The sequence below is a fragment of the Aulonocara sp. 'chitande type north' Nkhata Bay genome, linkage group LG13 (assembly GCF_057382095.1).
Source record: "Aulonocara sp. 'chitande type north' Nkhata Bay isolate Kocher_YH1m ecotype deep benthic linkage group LG13, A_spYH_male_GT1.1, whole genome shotgun sequence".
Classification (NCBI taxonomy): domain Eukaryota; kingdom Metazoa; phylum Chordata; class Actinopteri; order Cichliformes; family Cichlidae; genus Aulonocara; species Aulonocara sp. 'chitande type north' Nkhata Bay.
In genome coordinates this window covers 21,858,275-21,878,070 of record NC_141356.1, presented here as the reverse complement: position 1 = coordinate 21,878,070, position 19,796 = coordinate 21,858,275, and the positions used below count along the sequence as shown (strand labels likewise).

General features: G+C 39.1%; 2 protein-coding genes across 2 annotated transcripts in view; one reads left to right on the top strand and one right to left on the bottom strand.

Moving 5' to 3' along the window:
• The first annotated feature begins 85 nt into the window (after positions 1-85).
• Positions 86-6,849, top strand: grem2a (gremlin 2, DAN family BMP antagonist a). The gene is made up of 2 exons (XM_086259165.1): positions 86-423; positions 5,455-6,849. The coding sequence occupies exon 2, from the start codon at positions 5,456-5,458 to the stop codon at positions 6,032-6,034; it is 579 nt and encodes a 192-aa protein (XP_086115291.1). The 5' UTR covers positions 86-423; position 5,455; the 3' UTR covers positions 6,035-6,849.
• The window catches only part of fmn2a (formin 2a), a 41,575-nt gene continuing 27,797 nt past the window's right edge, over positions 6,019-19,796 (bottom strand). The window contains exons 12-18 of the mRNA XM_086259163.1: positions 19,196-19,255; positions 18,403-18,523; positions 15,094-15,186; positions 10,389-10,440; positions 9,248-9,397; positions 8,159-8,240; positions 6,019-7,916 (exon numbers count right to left, since the gene is read on the bottom strand). Coding sequence (XP_086115289.1) covers positions 7,890-7,916; positions 8,159-8,240; positions 9,248-9,397; positions 10,389-10,440; positions 15,094-15,186; positions 18,403-18,523; positions 19,196-19,255 — 585 coding nt within the window. The 3' untranslated portion in view covers positions 6,019-7,889. The remainder of the gene's footprint in view (positions 7,917-8,158; positions 8,241-9,247; positions 9,398-10,388; positions 10,441-15,093; positions 15,187-18,402; positions 18,524-19,195; positions 19,256-19,796) is intronic.

Below are 19,796 nucleotides of genomic sequence, written 5' to 3'. Positions count from 1 at the left end.
ACAATAGCAAGGACCAATAGGAAAAACCCTCCCATTCTTGAGGAGGGAAAGGGGTGGTGGGGATTCAAACTAAGGCAGGCTTTACAGTGACTCAAACACGCTCAAAGACAGACTGCAGACAGTCTCCACGACACTAAGATATGGGCTTACTGTGACTGCAGTCTGGAGCTTATTTTCTTAATCTAAAAGCCAAAAAGAGAACATTAGACTCAGAGAGAAAGACGTTGCCCAAGAGGATGGGAAACTGAGCACGTCCCAAACTTTAAGAAGGGAAGAAGAGGGGCAAGAACAAGCCTGAGGATACCGCAGATTATGTTGCCATGGAAACCGAAACTTGGAAGCGGACGCAAGGACCACTGAAGGTGGACGATCTCCCTTGAATGCATCGTCGACACATCACTGTCCCGCTGCACACATAAAAAGGTATGCGAACCATACATTACATTTCGATAGCACTGACTTTATACCATATTGAATGCCTCAAGACTCAAAAAAGCGCTTCAGCAGATGATTTTACATATAATCTTTCATAACGCATGGCTTGCACTAATTTGAAATTATTAACATTAAGTTCAAGAAAGTTTTCGATATTAGATAATACACACGGGCAGCTATGGTATCCCATTGTAATGTCCGTTTTACACGGAAATATAATGATACGTTATTTAAAGGCGCACAGCTTTGCAGCACATAAGAGGAAATGTGACCGTGTACGTGAACGCGCCATGTAGTCTAGCGTTTGGATTTCCCAGAGAGAAGAGAAACTGTCTGAGTGCTGGTTCATCATATCCCACGTGAGTTTCTGACTGACTGACTCAGTGCGTCTCTGAGTGACTAAGTGCAGAACCATGTAATTGGAACGGCGGTAGTTGTACAGCTATTTAGTATAATGTCCCAGCACTGATGGTTTGATTCCCACTGGGGCCACCCATTGTAAAAATATACACCTTCAAGGCGTTGAAAGGTGTTCTGGATAAAAGTGTCTGCTAAATTACTATAATTAGTGGCTGGAGGTTCCAAGTAATTAGTGTTGTGAGTGAGAGAATTAGTGAGTGATGACAGCCTGTTGTACTTTTCTTCTTAGTGAGCTTAAGAGGCAGTTTAGCCTTTCCAGTGAATATGAGACTGAGACATAATGATCTTAATGAACACTATGTGTAGTAAGACCATTTATGTTACTACAATAGCCTGTGGGTGCTGAATAATCTCTACTCTTTTCTTTTCCTCCCTGTTCAGTTGCACAAGTTTATATTCCCTTACGTGTTCTCTTTGTGTTGTGTGCGCTGATACCTCTCCAAGTTGGTTTGAGAACATATGTGTGCATGTGTGTGCGTGTCCCTACAGTATGCGTGCGGGGAATGGTGGGGAGTTTGCCTTCTGATCCTGCTTACGGCTCTGGTGACTGCACCACCTTGTACAATCTGCTCTGATGTCAAAGAGGATTTAGCACACAGACACATTGTAATTTCTTAAGCAACAGAAACCACGTCATTGTGAGTCTCTGGAGATAGTAGCACTGGCATTTGATAGCAAACTTTAGTAACACGGTTAACGTGTCAAGTTTGCACTTATTATATGTAAACAGGAACTTCCCGCTGATGCTGAGGAACATGAATTAAAACTGTGGAGTAAAACTGCAGTTTTGGCCTGTTGTGGCACATTTTTCAGTTGAAAGCAAACTTTGATATGCCAACAAATCATGAGAGTCTTCAAGAGTAACCATCCTATTACACAGTGGCCTTCTGGTGTAGCAGGCCACAGTAACTCACCAAACATTGCTCAAAGTCAGAGAACTTACATCCTAGTGAAGATCCTAAAGTGGTGCTCATTGGATAAAGAATACTTTTATTTCATATATCATAAAAATATAATAAAGTTTTCCAGCTTGAAATACCTTAAACAAGCTGACACAGATTATAAATGTAAGAATGTGAAACAAAGCTATTAAAGAGGAAACAAAAGGAGAAAAACATTTTGTTTAAGTGTAAATGGAAGGTGGTGTTAATCGCTGTAGCTTATAACGTCTGCAGTGACAACTAGTGTACTATCACAGGATTTCTAATTGGCCTTCATCCCCACTAAAGCACTTTATGTTGCTGAGGCGAAGAAGTTGTCTTACATTCTTGCCAGTACTTAGCTTGGAAAGCATTATATCTGGGCTGCTAGTCATTATCAAGACGGATTGTGGTGACAAATGGCTACCCGAACTGCCTAAAGCGGCTTCCTGGCGATGTTGGCGTTAGACACATTTACACAGCAAAGCCCCTAAAAAGAGCCCCCCAACCCCCAGCTGTTAATGAACCAACAGTGAAGCGTAGTTTGGGAAAATGCAATCCGCAAATGCAGATAATGACATGGTTCCTCTTTGTGTAATTGGCTCCGAGTGAAAACATTTAATTTACCTCTCTTTCCCTTTTTCTCTCTCTCTCTTTGCATCCTGTGTATGTGCGTTTGACTCTGTATGTGTGTCTCTGTGTGTGTGATTACACACACATGTGTGGCCACACATGGGTGCATATGCGTGCGCGTGTGCGTGTGTGGCTACCCGTGTGTGTTTGAGGTTTGAGCTGCACGGTGAATTAAATGCAGTTCTACTGTAATTAACTGCACTTACCAGTCTATGTATGAGACTTTCTGACGCACCAATAATTGAGGCATCAGGTTTTGTTTGTTTTAACCTGCCTTTGAAGACGTGCTGGGAAGATGTTTCGCATGGTTTAGTGGAAGTACATCTGTGTGTACAAATTTGAAAGCCTTGGAAAGGATTCTCCTTTCTTTATTCAATTATTTAACAACTGGATATTTGAAATCTTCAGATATTTAGCTGCCAGGCTGGCGATTTTCATGAATAATTTTGTTTTTCATTTGACTTCAAGATTTGAAAAAAAAGGCCCATTGTTATCCAGACAGAAAACATTACCATGGTATTATCATGCCATTCTGAAAAACAAAACATAACAAGTTCCCACTGATGATAATAGCTGTTTTCCAAAAAGCTTGTGTCTAGCTCAGCAGTCTCTCTGGTATTTGTGTCTGGCATTTGTAATTTCATTAGAGGTTTGAATTTTGGAACCAAGGTCTGCCACAGTTCAGTGAAGCATATTCAAAGTATTTGTGGTTCTGGTAAAACATAAAGCTGTGTTTGTGGACAATATTAGTGTTTAGCAGACACAAAGGTTGTGCTCAGTTCTGTCCCAGCATTAACACTCAAAACCACAGTCGCCTCCTGCCTCTAGGACTGTGTGATGATCGGTGCTGTGTGTCCAAGAATAAAAATCACAAGAGTGACAAAAAAAGAAAGAAAAAGCTCACAAGGAGGGATGAAGTTATATTTTTCATGAACCCCAAGTAGTGTTGGTTTTGTTTCCTGGTGTGTCATGAGTCCAGAAACCCCAACGAGTCTGCAACCCCCTCTTTCCCCCCCCCCCCATCTTCTATCCCCAACCACTAACCATCTACCTCAGACTCCCCCAAAAGCCCCTGAATCGTTACCCCAAAACCACAATTTGTCTTGCAGAGAGATTGATGGGTATAGCTCAGCAGGGCCACTACCCTAACACCAGCTGAGTTTGGGGGTGGAGAGGAAGCGCAGTTGCTGACTATATAGGTCATTTGTCATGCCCTGTGTACACAGTCAGTCAGGTCATCCCTCCCCAGCCCCAAGAGCTATCCAGACTGTAGATCACCGGAGTCACATGGCGCTACATAAGAGACTGATAGAGGGAAAATGGGAAAACAAGAGCCTGGACACAAAAGCAGAGCATGTGACCCTGATCAGGGGTTTGTGCACTTCAACTCCCAGTCAGCAGGAATAAGATGGAGCAGGTAAAGACAAATGAGACTGTCCTTAAGTGGAAGGTAGTTCACTAAAAGATGAAGTGGGGTCAATATTCTCTGATAGAGCAGGTGGGGGAAAGACAGTGGGATTGTTTACTTTAGTTATTCTAACCTTATGGTGGGTGAGCGTAGGGGAGTATATATATGGTCTGTATGTGTGCAAAAATGTACATCTCTAGAAGAACCACAGACATTATTTGGATGTCCAGTTCCCGATTTGGATATGATTTAGGTGCCAAAATCATAATTTCCTGTGTAAGAACTGGCTTAAATGTGTGTCATCTGGACACACATTGTTACTTCAGCCATATAATTGATCTAGTTCCTTAGCAGACTGTACACAGATGTCTTAAGAAAAAAGCAAAGCAAAACCAAACTATAACAAAAAAAAAACCCTTTAAAAAATTCATCAGATTAGATTTGAACAAGAAAAAAATTAACAGTACACTCCATTTTCTGTGCTTAACTAACTGCAACGTATGGCTTTATTTATTTTTTAATAAAAAAAAAAATTCATACTTTATATCTGGTAGATGGACTAACAGCTGCTGTCTAGCTTATGGCAAGTGCTGCTGGGACAGTGATATACAGACTCGAGTGCTCATGCTGCTCAGACAGAGCTGCCATGACCTCAGGGTCAAGGGCAGAAAAAAACAAGGCAAAAAACAAAGTGGATTATGATAAAGTAATTTGTTCCATGTCAGAGTGAGTTGCAGGTTCAGGAAAGGAACAAAGAGAACATACGAGCAGAGCAAAGAAGAGTCTGCGAATAGTAGCAGCCAATGGCCTTGAGGCCGTTTGGTTCTCTGTCAGAATTTCTAAGTTGGTGTCATGCAATGCTTGTCAAGAGCAACATCTGCTGAAAAGATGCTTGAGTGATGGTCAAAAATGTGCTGGCGCAAATACTGACAGCTTGCACACGGGCGCGTACTCCGTTTTGACTCAAAGAGGAATCATTTCTCCAGATCATACCATCTCTATGGTGCTGGCATTGTACAAAAGGCACTGGTGATTATGGACAATATAGGCCCATAATCACTCTCACTTTAGTTTTCTTCACGTATATCACCAAAGAGTAGATGAGTGAACTGTACGGCTCTCCGACTCTTTCCCTAATAACATGCAGATGGGCCTCTCTAATGCCTGTTTACATATCTGCGGCATAGTTCATGACTAAAGTAAGCAAAGCCCTAATTATTTTACCCAGCGACGGGACCAATAAAATCAACTTCCCCTTCTCGTTATGGGTGTTTAAGTGTATCCTTTGATGGCAGGGCTTTATTTATTTTTGGAAGAGTTGCGTAGCCGAGAGGAAAGCAAATAGAAGTAATGACACAGAGATGCTGACAAATGGGGGCCCTGGTGATGGATTCATTTCCTCAATGATGCCTGGAAGGCTAAACTGCAAAGGTGGCTCAACAGGAATGAGCATTCTCACAGTTGCAAGCATAATTGGCAACATTAGTATCATGTAAGCATTTGTGTGACTGTCATGTTTCATCTCATACTACCTAAACGTGTTACACCAGCTTTAGTGTAAATGTCCAGATTCTGTTTGTGCAGATGTCTTTCTCAGTCTATTCGCTACATTGTATAGTAATGTATCTCTCTTTGCAGAATGCTGTGGAGAATAACTATCCCTGTCATACTGGCTGGGGTGCTCTGCATCACTGCAGAGACCAAAAAGTCCCGTCCTCAGGGAGCCATCCCATCTCCATACAAGTCCAAAGGAAACCTGTCTGCGGACCGTCACCATCGATTGCTTCAGCAGAAACCAGAGGTGCTATCCTCTAGCCGGGAAGCCTTGGTTGTGACAGAGCGCCGTTACCTCCGCAGAGACTGGTGCAAGACCCAACCTCTTCGTCAGACAATCAGTGAGGAGGGCTGCCGCAGCCGCACTGTGGTCAACCGTTTTTGCTATGGCCAGTGTAACTCATTCTACATACCACGGCATATGGGTCCAAGCTCGAGTCAGGGACAGAGTCGAGGCCAAACCTCAGGCTCGGGAAGAAAAAACCACAACAAAGCCCAGGAGCCATTTCAGTCCTGCTCCTTCTGTAGGCCACATCGCATCACACAGCTCACAGTGCAGCTAGACTGCCCAGACCTGCAGCCCCCTTTCAGACACCGCAAGGTGCAGAGAGTCAAACAGTGTCGCTGCATGTCTGTGGATGTGAGCGGCCATGGGAAACTGTGAAGGGGGACTTAAAGGTCTTTCGAATTTGGAATGACATCATTTATGTGCTGTCAGAGGCAGAAATTCACAAACTTAGCCAAACAAGGACTGGCTTCAAGAGGAACTGTTCTGCATCGTGTTGTACAAAGAATGGCTTGTCTTGCAACAAAATGAAACATGGAACTAGAAATACACAAAAGCTCAACAATGATTTAATTAGAGAGTAGCAGCCATGTTCATATGCCAGTGCGGTTAAAAAGGAAAAAAAAAAAGAATAAATCAAGTGGCTGTGTAGAGACAGTGATAATAAAGCTGTTGGTGTTTAACAATGGACATTTTTTTAGTTGTAGCATTTCAAAAATATCACATCTACCTAAAGGAGTCAAGAAAGTACCTCTTAAAAATGACAGAACATTATGGACACTGAGGATGGCCAAGCAAAAGGAAGTGCATTAAAGTAATGTCCAACTGTATAATTAGTGCAACCAATTAAAACAGTCTTTGTAAAATGTGTATCTATAGGTGGTTCTACAATCTTAGACAGCTTGTCAGTATCTTTTTTGTTGTCGTGTTTCACAAGTATTCTGTTACCCTTTTTGTTTTGTATTAATATGATGATGTCAAAGAAAAGATGAAACAATTCACACCATCCACCTGCTTGGATACAAACCTGATTGTATACTGTACATTTTCCACAAATATACTAGCCAGGAGACAAAAAATAAAGAAAAAAAAACTGCAGCATGTGTAATGGAGTTGCAATGCAATGTATACAATATATACACGTGTGTTTTAAGTATGTAAAAATATATTAAATCTATTTCATATAAAACAAAGTGATGTGTAGTGTGCATATAATTTGCCATATGATAAACAGAAATTGATCACCAATAACAGAATTTTTATCACAAAAATCAGGGTAATGTCTTTTATTCAATAAATATATATTTATATTATTTTTAATGGTCAGATGTATTCAGTCAAAACACAGTGCTGGTATTGTACATTAAAACCACATCACATGATTCTACTGCTGATTTAGCCAATGGATATTCACACTCTTTCACATAACACAAAAGGTAAAACTATCTGCATAGGATTTTGCTTGAAAGAAAGCATATTTACATTAATGTTGAAAAGAACAATAGTGGGGATTTATCAGATCACATGACTTAGAAAGACATGACCATTTAAATAAAAAAACACTAAAAGATGAGGTGCTGTATGTAAAACACGTAGAATTCGCAGTTGAAACGCACCAGATGAAAATCTTGAAAGGAGTAAATTAGTTATTTTTCAGGCCATGTAAACAGACTTTTCTTCCTTGTAGGTATCATTGAATCACAATTGATGCATCTCAAAAATAAGCTTTGTTCAACTCATTTAAAGTCTCCACTATGCAATAAGGCACCATATAGAAATATTATAAAATCCTGTGCTTTTCACCATCAAGGGAGATGTGAACAACGTGTTAATGGTTTTTCTAGAAACTGAGGGTTGGAAACGGCAATAAAAAATGGCTACATATTATGTATACTGATAAAGCTTGAACATAGTGTCACCAAAAAACAAAACAGAAAAAGAACACCAAGTATTTATAGCAAATTTTCATGCAACTTGAATTCAGTAATCAGCTTAGGGATGCCTTTTTATAACACAGACTCGTTTCATTTTGTGAAATGGTGGGTAAGGACATTAGCTTTAATCCCAAGTTTAAACGATACACTTTGAACCAGCTCACACTCGACAGCCCTAAACCAATTGAAAACAAATACTGGGAGCAAATAAACGCTAAAAATGACTGATGACTCGTGTCAGATTGTACAAACACAGCTTGTGCAATAGGCTAGGTGATGATAATTTTCCATTGTCTGCTTCAGATCTTCTTACCCAACTTTGCTTTCTGTGGAAAAAAAAAAGACAAGAAAAAAGTGTGAGTTATTTACAGCTGGAAGCACTGGCGCTCCGCTCTAAAATGTTACTATAAGAGCCAGGATTGTTGTTTCTTAAAACACTGACAAGCATTTGCGAGCAATTGGGTCTGTTAGGTGAAAGAAAAAGGCAGGTACTGCTAGAATTACAGTAAATAAATAGAAAACAGATGACTCCATACAGTAATAAGAAAAAGTAAAATGTTATGCATACTATTCCAGTTGCATGTTTGGGTGTCACATTGTAGGAAGCCTTCTGCCTGGCCTGTTTAAAAGACTCCTCTGCCATTTTGACCCTAAAAAAAAAAGGAGAAATAAATGCCAATCATGTGATAAAGATGTTAAGAGCAATTAATTAGCTGCATAGAGCTACACAGAGTCACTAAAATTCACCATTACACCATCAAAAAAGAAAAATGTAGTATAGTGCTAAAGATTTCAGGTTTATACCATCCAAGTTGTGGTCATGGAGCATTTAAACACAAGGATTTTGGTTTGACAGGAGGCCAGACCTTCTACTCTGAAATGATTCACTCTAGTTTACTATAGCAAGGAGAGGGCCAGAAATGTCACTACTCATTTGCTCTTTAAAAAGAAAAATGATTAACATGCTGGCATTGAGTGAGTAGAGCAGTTTATACTAGCAGACTCGCCTGTTGTCTCTACCCATTACATGTTCAATGCATGGTAGTGCTGCATCTTTGCATGCCCATACAGGCAGAAGTGAGGATTACCATCTACTGTTCCACATATGGCAAAGGACAAAGAGTTAATGCTTTCAAATTAGTTTTTATTCTTTCCTACTGAACAAGCAAAGACTATGACATTGGACCTCGCTTACAAATACTATCACAAGTCAATCTTCATTGGAAATAATGGACCAATTTGCTTTTTGTTGACATATGCAGCTATATCTTCATATTTATCAAACCACTGGAAGCTAACTGGATGATGCATGTGTTTTTTTTTCGTTGCTGGGGTAAGGACAAAGATTTGGGTCATTTGCCCTCTTTCCCTTCATGAATTTGAATGAATCTGATAGGATCTTCAGTGAACATGAGATGCACTGCATGTTATTAATGGTTTGGAAACTCAAGCTTGGGGAAAATTCAAAATGAAGGAGCACTAGGCACATCTGTTATCACATTTTAAGGCTCCCAATCAGAGAAAATAAGAAAAAAAATGGACTGATATCTCAGCAATACTCCATTTTTAGTCAAAAGTTTTAAGCGTCCTATCAGAGGGATTTATCCGTATCATGGAAAATGTCACATTGTGGAACAGGAATCTTCATATGGCTCACCGCTCTTGTAAGATCAGCTTATTCTGCTTCTTCCACTGGTCTTTAAAATCTGTGGAAAACTCATGCCAAATGGAGAAGAATGTGTGGGGAGAGACTTCTTTCTCTCCTGCCTTCGGTTTGACTGAGAAGGATACACTCAACTCCAAGAAACTGAGGACAGAGAAGAAAAACATTACTTCAAGACCAAAACATTACAACACGAGATTACAGAAAACTATACCAATTATTGTGAAACTTGGCAGTCCTACGCAGATATGCAAAATATGATAGCTAATCTTGGAATAATGTGCTTTTTGGAGATTTAATAGTAGAGTAACTAAAAAAAAAAAAAAAAAAAGAATAAAAACAATAATGACCGTGCATTTCAACGAAAAAAAAAAAATGCTATTAGTGCTGCAAAAGCAAGAAAATCTGACTTAACCAAAATGATGAATTTTGCTGTATCGCTCCTTTTCCTTATCCATATGAACCTCTTTTGTATGTTTGTGTATACATACATGCACATACTCTATTGGTGTGTAAGCATGAGTGATGAAAGACAAAGGAGCCAAAGACAGATCTTGCAAAAAGAAAGTGTGCATAGAGCAGCGGATGACATACACTAAGGTGTTAAATGTGGCAGCAATTTTGAGTGGATTAATATCGTGGACAGGTTGGGGTCTCTTTGTTTGGAGTGTGCTATAGGAACACATTCCAAGCCAGCAGTAACAGAAGCCTGGAGCCATGGCTGTCTACTCTCGCTCCACTTAGATAAACAACATAGACACTGCATAGGGGGCCTCCCGTCTACTGAAGGCCTGGCATGACGGCCTGCACCTTCCATGTAATTGAAGGAACCAGGAGTCATAAATATTGACAAAGCTGCAAGATTATATTTCTTCACTGCAGCGAGAGTATATCACTTTAAACTGTGTTGGATTGCATTATACCTTACTTTCAAATTCACAACTACAATCACTGCTTTGAAACTTAAAAGACGACCAAATGTAAATCCAGGAAATAAAATGCAAAGTAACATTTATTTTTTGAGCAAAGATATGTAGGAAAAGGTTTTTAAACACACACACACACACACACACACACACACACACACACACACACACACACACACACACACACACACACACAATACTCTTCTTACATCTTCTGCGTTTCTGCTAGCTGGTTCTCCTGCGTTTCCAGTTCAGTTTTGGCTGTGAAAGAGTAAGAAAAAAAAATTATGCATTTGCAAATAGATGGATTTTGCATTTCCCTTAAAAGACAGCTCTTTCATTTATAGTGTGATTTGTATATACCAGGAGATTCAAGATGTCACCATTACTTAACTCAAAAGTCCTGCTCAGGGTCAACATCGAGCCATGACATTATTGAGTGTTGGATTGTATGCTGTTGCACAACTGACAAATGAGTAGTGGAGATTGCAGAACAAGTGCTTCTTTGTGTAATATTACTTCAAATGGAGACAGATGACTGTGTTCATGTTTGTGTGAGGTGTGAGGGAGTAGTTGGACATCATGGTGCACATTAGCAAGCAGTTCCAGCAGACCACAACACTTATCTTGGGGTGCCATCGGGATCATTTTGACTGCGTTATAAATTATGATATGAACGAAAAGCAGTCAAATGTGACAGCCTTGGTTAGACAAGCATCGCAGGTTAGTACTCATCAAATTTCAGATCCAAGGGCTGATTTTTCATCTCATTTTTTCAATATATCAGCAGTTGTAGAGTCGATCCAGCTGTGTTTTGTTGGTCTATATCTTCACTATGGTGCTGTATAACTGTCAAAAGGCTAGGCATTAAATTCTTGCCCAGATAACATCTCTTTTCCCTCAAGGTCAGTAATGTGTAACCTGCTGTCTTAAACTGTCAAATGATCAGAAATGACCTATGGCCTGCAAATAGCTTTGTGAGACAGATGACAGTAGATGGAACAGAGAATCTTTCCTGGCACAAACCCGTGTGCTGCTTTTACCCAGTTGAATATCTGCTTGCTTTGTGTAATTGAAGCCAGAACCACATCTAAAGATCTCAGACAAACCTGCTGAGAGGAGCACTATGCGTTATCATTCTAAAGTGCTAAATCACTCTGCAGACTACAATCTTGCCCGTCACTGCAGATTGTCCATCAAAAATGATAACAAATTGATGAGAAATATGAAGTAATGCGACAACATTTTTAAAAAATTAATATAAAATATAATATATAATAGACTGTTAAATACCCTTTATCATGCCGAATGATTTAGTATCAAGTCTATATAGTTTGCTCTTTTCTAATAATCTTATTGTGATGTTGTTAAGATATTGTGATATTATGGGAGAGAATCAAACAAAAGAGGAAAACTTAAAAAAAAGGTTATTTAAAGATATAAAACATCAGCATTGTTGCACAACATCAACATGTCTATCTAAAGTCAATATTTCTTTTTTCCATAATGTGCTATGCATTGATGTTTAAAAGTTTATTTAACATTCTTGGCTTATTTGCTTTGATTTCTTAGGTTGCAGTTAGTAGAAAATGTAGCAAGAGTATGTCATCAGTCATACTAGTAATCTTTACATTCATCAGAAACAGATTATCACATGGCCGGTGCTCTCTTGCTAGTCATATTGACTCCATCAAAGGCCTGCATGCATGAGAATTTGTGAAGTGAGTGGAGAAAATGGAGCTAGACCAAACAGCCAAGCTCCAACAAGTCCGCTCCCACTGTTATTCTGTGGTTAGTTGCATGGTCAGAAAATAAACAAAAGCGGTTTAAACTGTGGAGCCAGAAACGGTTTAACCCCAGGCTTTTTAGAAATTACAGAAATAACAAAAATAAGACATTTGGCTGTTGTTTCTTTTTTCACTGCTGCAGTGGAAGAACCTCAAGAATCCCGTCTGGAGCCTTGTGAGTCACATGTCCATGTTACAGTGCTTACATTCTGGTCTCAGAGGAAAAACCTCATCATTTGCATCAAAGAGAGAGCCCCCATATTTCTCTCAAACGCACAGAGAGAGGAACGGAGATGGGGAGAGGTGGAAATGGGAGAGATGCTTTCATCTGCAGACTTCCTTTAAAATGGACAGTGAGCATTACTGCTGAAGCACATATGCTATGTATTAGACTCTCATTTGAATACAAAAGCAGTTGGCCTGCAAGTTGGGTCCTTCAGGAAGATTGGTCACAGTCAACTGAATGTACCCAGGGTCAAAGCCAGTGCTACATAAATAATGACTATTGGTTTGTTTTTCTAAAACAAGTGTTTAAAAAAAAAATCCAGTAAGTCTTACACATTTGAAGTAGACTGCAATAATCTAATATTGCTGCATGCAGATGTTAGATTACAGATAAAAGCTCAACTTCATGACATCTGGTGAATATGACAAATAAACACGATTATATTTTGGGTAGATTTTGATGCTATTTAAACAAAAATGCAGTAGCTTTTTCCTGTTGACTGAAAATTTGCAGCTCACAAATTTTATTATCACAGCCACGGTACTCAGAGGCCAAACCCTTTGTTGTTTTCATCCAAATACCTCTAGGGCAAAGTATCATTATTCCAGTCAAATTCCTCTACATCTGAGTGCACAAATAAAGACCAAGTAATATTCAAAGTCTACTTAATGAAAAAGATAATTTTCCAAAGTCTGTTTTACGCCACATTATACAGTTCTCCTCTTGGCAGTCAATTTACAGCAAGAAGCTACATGACAAGTTCAAATTTAGACTTTTTTCCCCCCTTTGAGTCAGAGCAAGAGTGCTTCATTTTATTAGGCAGAGATCACGATTAAAAAAACCCTAAACTGACTCCAAGTGCAGTCATGATCTTTCAAAACAGATAGGCAAACTTGAAACAACATCAGTGAATTATTCAATACACCCTGAAATAAACAGAGGTCCCTATGGAAACTACACTGACTGAGTCTTTGTGTGTGTATAGCAACTGTAAAACGGTATGAAACAGATCTTAAATGTGTTTGCAGGCATGGACAACTTGCATCATTCTGATGGATGAGCTGCGTCACATAAATCATTAAATTAAAGCATGCACTCTTAAAGTAGTAAATTATTTCTATGGAAAGGTCTGATACTTAACATGCAAATTCAGCTGCAGATCTGGCAAGGATTTTCAGCAGAAGAACAGTGTTTATGGAACTCCAAATACACTACAGTGACTATGTTTAAAGTAGGGCTGAACGATTATGGAAAATAATCTAATTGCGATTTTTTGCCCCAATATTGCGATTGCGATGCGATACGCGATTATTTTTTAAGGTCTTTGTCTTCTGTATTATTAAACAAAGACAAGCAATACATCATATAGTATGGCCAATACTATATTACATTAATTTTAAACTGTTCTTTCCTGGAAGACAGACCTCTGTTATGATGACATGAGGTGATGCATGAATTGATGACTGACATTTTTATTTAACTTCTTCAATCACAACAGTATATTTGAACATACACAATAGTTTATTTTTAGCTTACAAACATCTGAGCATAAAGTGCTGACAAGGAACCCTGGTGTAAACATTAAAATGAAAGTCAGTACAATGTGCAGATTGCAGAAATATACATAAACAAAATCAGTGGCTTTACCACACTCAGTTTTTCGACATCTGTGAACTACTAGACAGTCATTAAATTAAAAAATAATATTAAATAAATAAAACTAATAAATAAAAAATACACACATCTTACTGATCTCTGCAGTCAGTAAAATTACACATAAAGTGCAAACATAATAGCAATTGTATAAACACACACACAAACACGCCTTTAAAGTTTAAAGGCGTGAAATTGGACGGTCTAGTTCTGATTAGCGTCACCGCTGTCTCGGTGGGGTTTAATAAACTCGGCCGTCTGCTTCTTGCTATCTAAAATATAACCAGACACTGGTGTAAATTCTCGACTGTCTCATACTTCTGTTTAATAAGTTTTCTGTTTGACGTTTAGTCAGCTGTGTGAAAACCAAGGAGGAACCCACCCGGGGGATTAATAAAGTTTTATTTTATCTAATCTAATAACTTTAATCTCAGCCAAACCGATTTACTCACGAACAAACAAAACACTGAAAAAAGCCCAACAATAACATTTTTAGGTTGTCTAAGTGACTTATATATTACGTTTAACCCGAGCAGCGAAACTCCGCGGTGATCTGAAAATGATGTGCCGGGAGTTGTGCCGTTCTCGGCCGCATCAGTAACCCTCGAGCTCCCGGCTAGCTGTCGAGCTGGTGGGTAGCAGACGCCTCTGAAAACGTCGAAGCACTTTTGCAAATATGGGATATCTTGATAAACCGAGCAGATATTTGATGTTTACACAACTACTTTCTCGCCTGAAAATATGTTAAAAGTTTATTTTGTGACCCTGAAAGATTAGTATGAGTAATTTTAAAACTCAGTAGCGGCCGCCATTGCTGGAAACTGGAGTTTGGCTGGGCCGCGCTATGAATTCTGGGATATGGTAGTAATTTGGACAGCCTTCGGCGCGTCGCTGTGACGTAATCGGTCTACAAATGCGGCCTCAGGAGGATGCAGCCCATGAATTTGGACATGTCCAGAGTATAATCGCAGCCTTTGCGGTTAGAAAATTGCACTTGATCATGTCGCGATATTATCACAAATACGATATATCGTTCAGCCCTAATTTAAAGTAATGAAGGAACATATTAGTGCAGTGGTGTGGATTGTCAGTAATAGACGGCTATGGTACAGATACAAAGATACATCAAGCTTTTGATACAAAGATCCAAACATTGCAGTTCATTGTTGAGTTTAATATTTAAATGGAATTCACTGACAGTCGAGTCAAATAGACTGTAGACAAAATCATATTCAGTTGTTTTCTCACCTCGATTGAGAAATTCATCCATCTTGTCCTTGAATGGTTGCAGGTTCTCTTCAGAGGACAATTTGCAAACTTTCTCCGTTTCAGCAGAGCATGCTGAAATAACAAAAGATTAGAAGATAAGGGGGGTGGGGGAGTCTTCCAGAACAGAAATATTTTATCCACCATTGGCGCTTTAATTATCTGCAGTGCTCTTTAACCTAGCTGAGCTTGCTTTAATAAATCTCTACTGAATTTTTGCTGAATAAGTGTCTGCAAAGACATAATAACCCATAATGACTAATAAGTTAGCCCTAGCAACCAGGAAGGCCTGCGGTCTGATCCCAGGAGAAACTTATTGTTACGCTCGATCTGCAAGCATAACAGATACACAAGCTCAGCTCAAGGCCTTAGAGGTGGAGAGGCCATGAGACGCTTAAGGGAACAACGAGGTCGGGACTGGGCAAGTGGTAATTCATCGACCATATGGTGCCTCAGCCAAAAAGGCAAAGCAAGCTCTCTCTCCACTGCATTACTTGCTGATGTCCTTTGGGCCAGCCAAGGCCATTTCTACGCCGCCTACCTATCGGAAAACCCCTCTGGGAACTGTCATCGAAGCCCATGTCTGCTAGAGCACTCAGCTACCTCTGCTAGGTAATGAAGAGGTCTGCAGGTATAGCATGTGATGATGTATTTATGTATGGCCAGTATGTGCCACAGCCACTGGGGTCGAAAGTCAGTTTCCCCTGTGAGCAACTCCATCTTTATGAATTGCAAATAATGAACAGCCTAAAGAATCATTACAGCAGAGAAAAAACAATATTTGGCAATACGTTTTAGGCGTCTGATTGATTTAGCAGCAAAAACACATAAAACATGATAGAGAACAGACCAGGTTTAGGGAATAGTCGATCAGGCTGCAAGTACACACTCACGTGCATCATTTTGCTCAAAGATACACTTTAAAAAAAATAAAAATAAAAAAATCACCTCTAGAGCAAGAATAATGAAAATGAGCATTTTCTAAATGCTGCATAAATTAATATGTTTTTCACTCAGCCAGTGAGTTTGGCTTGTCATTATCAAATATCCAAACCTTTTCCTGTGATCTTAATGTGTAGTGACATAACATTAATACAGTTCTCCATTATCCTATTTTACTTTGTGTTTTTGCGTTCCCACTTAAGAGTTATTGTTCCACAAACTCCATGGTTTGTGGAATTATCACATAACCCCCTTTTTCTTGATTCAAGTTCATTCTGTGCTGACTTTTTAAATTTTAAATATAAAAAGCAAAACTAAAGGACAAGATCCAGAGCTGGTAAATGAAGCCAAGGCAAAGTGGGGGGGGAAACAAACAAACAAAAAACAAAAACGTGACTCTTTACTGCACCAAAAAGCATATTCTAGACCAGTTTTGCCCCTGATAACAACATGAAATAGGGTGAATATTTTTCTTCCACCTCGACTTCTTAATCAGGGGCATGACCTTTTTGACTGACAGGCCTCTCACAAACAGCTCGAGATTAAGCTGGACTTCTTCACTGTGCGTATCTGGTGCATGTGGAGCATTTTTAATGTATTATCTAAACACTAAGGCTTAGGTGAGTGAAATTCTGGTGTTTTTTTCCACTTAGCACTAATCAGCCAATGTGGTTGCACCTATGCAGTTTATGAATACAGCTTGCTAACAAGGGTAGCTAGCCTTAGCTGATAAATTAGCATTCCAACTCTTAGCAACTTCTAGGTCTAATAATAATAATGATAATAATAATAATTTGTGTCACCAAAACACTATTGTTGAGGATTAAATGCTGACCCTGTGTGAAAAACATGGTTAATAAAGGTCATTACTAACCATGTTACATGTAGTTTCCCCAGTTGCATCCAGATTCTTTTACTATTGTAATGCATGCAGAATGTGGTTGGGTATTTGATTGCTGAAACAAGTAAGTTCTTTCCTGAAAAATGGGTCATCTGGATGGTTAATGTTTCTCCTAATACGGTATATATTAATCAGCCTTAATCAAATCTTTGCAGATCAGAGAAGTATCCATACCATGTTCACTAATGCACCCCTACAGTATCACAAAAGCTTGCTTTTGAGCTATGCACTGAGACGAAGCTAGGCAGTCCCCTGACACTTGAGTCCTGAAGACCAGCATCTATAATTTTCAGTTGATTATGAGTCACAGGACAGTTTTCCACATTGCCTGAGTCCAATTTAAAATGTTTGGGTAAAGAGTTGGCACCAGTGATTCATCATCATGTTTAAAAATGTTTTTTCCTTGTATGGTGGTTTTAGTTAACTGTGTTTATTGACAATATATTTTGTAAGTGATTTTGAGCTGGTGTGCTGATTTCCACTATAGAATTGAGGCTGTATTTAATCCAGTGAGGCCAGAGTATCTGACTTTTTTTCAATACTTGTTTAAGTCTTCCTAAAACAGTCTTACTGTTCTTTTTAAGTTAAGAAATTTAATTCCTAAATGGCTTAACTATTTATCCATGCAGTGTATCACAGAGTAATAATCCCTTTATGTCTTTGCATCTGAAAAACTTACTAGTATGCCTTTTATATAGCCAGCTATGTTATTACTCTAATTAACAGTGGGTTCTTCAACTAGTTGTCGAACAACCCACACCACCCCATCTCTTAAAACATGTCACGAGTAACAAATTTAAAATGAGCACATATTCCTAAAATAACATTTGTCTTTCTATTGTTTTCAGTTTAACGCAGGATTTAAATGACTTACACATCATTTCATTGTGTTTTTATTTTATGTTTTACACAGTGGTCCAACTTTTTTGGAAACGTGATTATGAATAGCTGCAGTTATCTTCTGAATAGTCTCATATTTGTATTTTTGAGTTCCAGGACAATGAGGAGAGCCTGAACAGACTCTCTCAGTAGTAGAAGTTCCTTGACCTTTCCCTGTCTATATTTCTCTTTCTCGTTCATGACGACAATAAAGGTACGCCAGGTCCAACATGAGTCTACATCTGACAAGTAACATCTGCTTCCAGTTAGCTTGTCTGTACAACAAACAGATGCTATCTCAATGTTGACTGGCCTGTGCAATCCACACATGACCATAGCTGGTCAGGTCTGGAAAATTATTTTGCATTATGCAAGCAACACTTAAATTCATACATTTTTTTTTTTATCATGTTGCATAAATATCAATGCAGTGTCATTTTAAACATGCTATAAGACTTGCAGTAATTACAGAACAACCAAGTTTACAACCTTGTAAGCATTTTGTAAATACTGTGTTTAGGATGTGCCCACAAGAAGGAAAACTATGGAATGTAAGTTTATCACTGTACCATTAAGGTCTTTCCTCAACTTGCGGAGATCTCTTTGAAAGTCCTCAAACTTCATCTGGGAAGCCTGGAAAAGGTCCAGGGGCTCAGGCAGAGGGTAGACGCATGTCTCTTTGCCAGCATCCTGGTTAAAGACAACACACATACATGTGCAAAAACACACACACTGCAATGTCAAAATCAATCTTTCTCAAATGGAAGAGGGCCTCTCTATACTTTACACACAAGGCAAGATTTAAATAAATGTCTTGAGGGACCGACATGTACTTATCAGCAGTTCAGACATGCCAGAGAAGATGTCTAAAACTACAGCAGATAATGACCATTAAGCCGGGGTCACAAAGCACATGTCAATTCTCCTCATCAGCATTAGTGACAGGTCATAATGAGTGCTACAGCTATGTCATGCAGGTTGATTTTGGCAAGCTGCACTACTGAGTTCATCTCATCTGGAGAACCTAATTATTTACACTAGCGCTGCTTTGGATGCTGTGCCAATGAACAGACTGCAGGTTTGAACGAAGCCAGACCAAAGCAGAGTAGGAGCGGGAGATGAAGAGTGAAAGACAGAAAGAGAAGTATAAGAGAGAGCCTGGGAAAGCGAGAGAGGGAGGGAGAGGTAGAGAGAGATTTGTTTCTGCCGTAAATGAGGAAAGGGAAAATAAATAATTTGATAAAGGATAAGCCATGGTATCCTCTGGCAAGAGAGGAGATGAAAAGAGAGCTCTGGAAGGATTTCTAAGCAAATCAGACTAAAACAGAAAAGTGATTCGAATAAACAGGAACCAAAACATACCTCATCAAAGTGCCTTAAATAGTAAGCAACAATGTAGGACAAAAGACTCTGGGAGTTATCCTGAAAGAAATAGAAAGATCCAAATAAATAAACCAAGATCCCTTTATTTATTAATTTAATCATTTTGGAGCAGGACGTTTTAATTTGTGCAGGGCAAACAAGAATGGAGACAGCAGCCTTAGAAGTTAGGAATAAATCATGACATTGGAAGAGTACTACAACAAAACAACTGTGCTTGGCTGGCCGTCATAACTTAAGAGTTGGTGGAAAGTTTGATGTTCTTTATGGATACCTTACTCTGTCCGCCACTACAAAAACACAAACCATTGCGTCCTTATATGGCAGTGCCAAGGGCACTCCGAGTCTGCTGTGATATTGAATCAGAGCAAACACGATTGTTTCTCCTCAAAATCTGCCCAGCTATGGTCATAAGGCTTGACCCCTTGGAGAGAATACCTTTGAAACCCTGTGTCCCATTTTAAAACTATTATTTTCCTATTTATATTTTACTGCATAATGTGAATTAAACAAAGCTAGACAGACCTCTCTTCTATACATTTTTTTTCTCCCCCACTTCTAATCCAGTCCTTTCCAGGTTTGT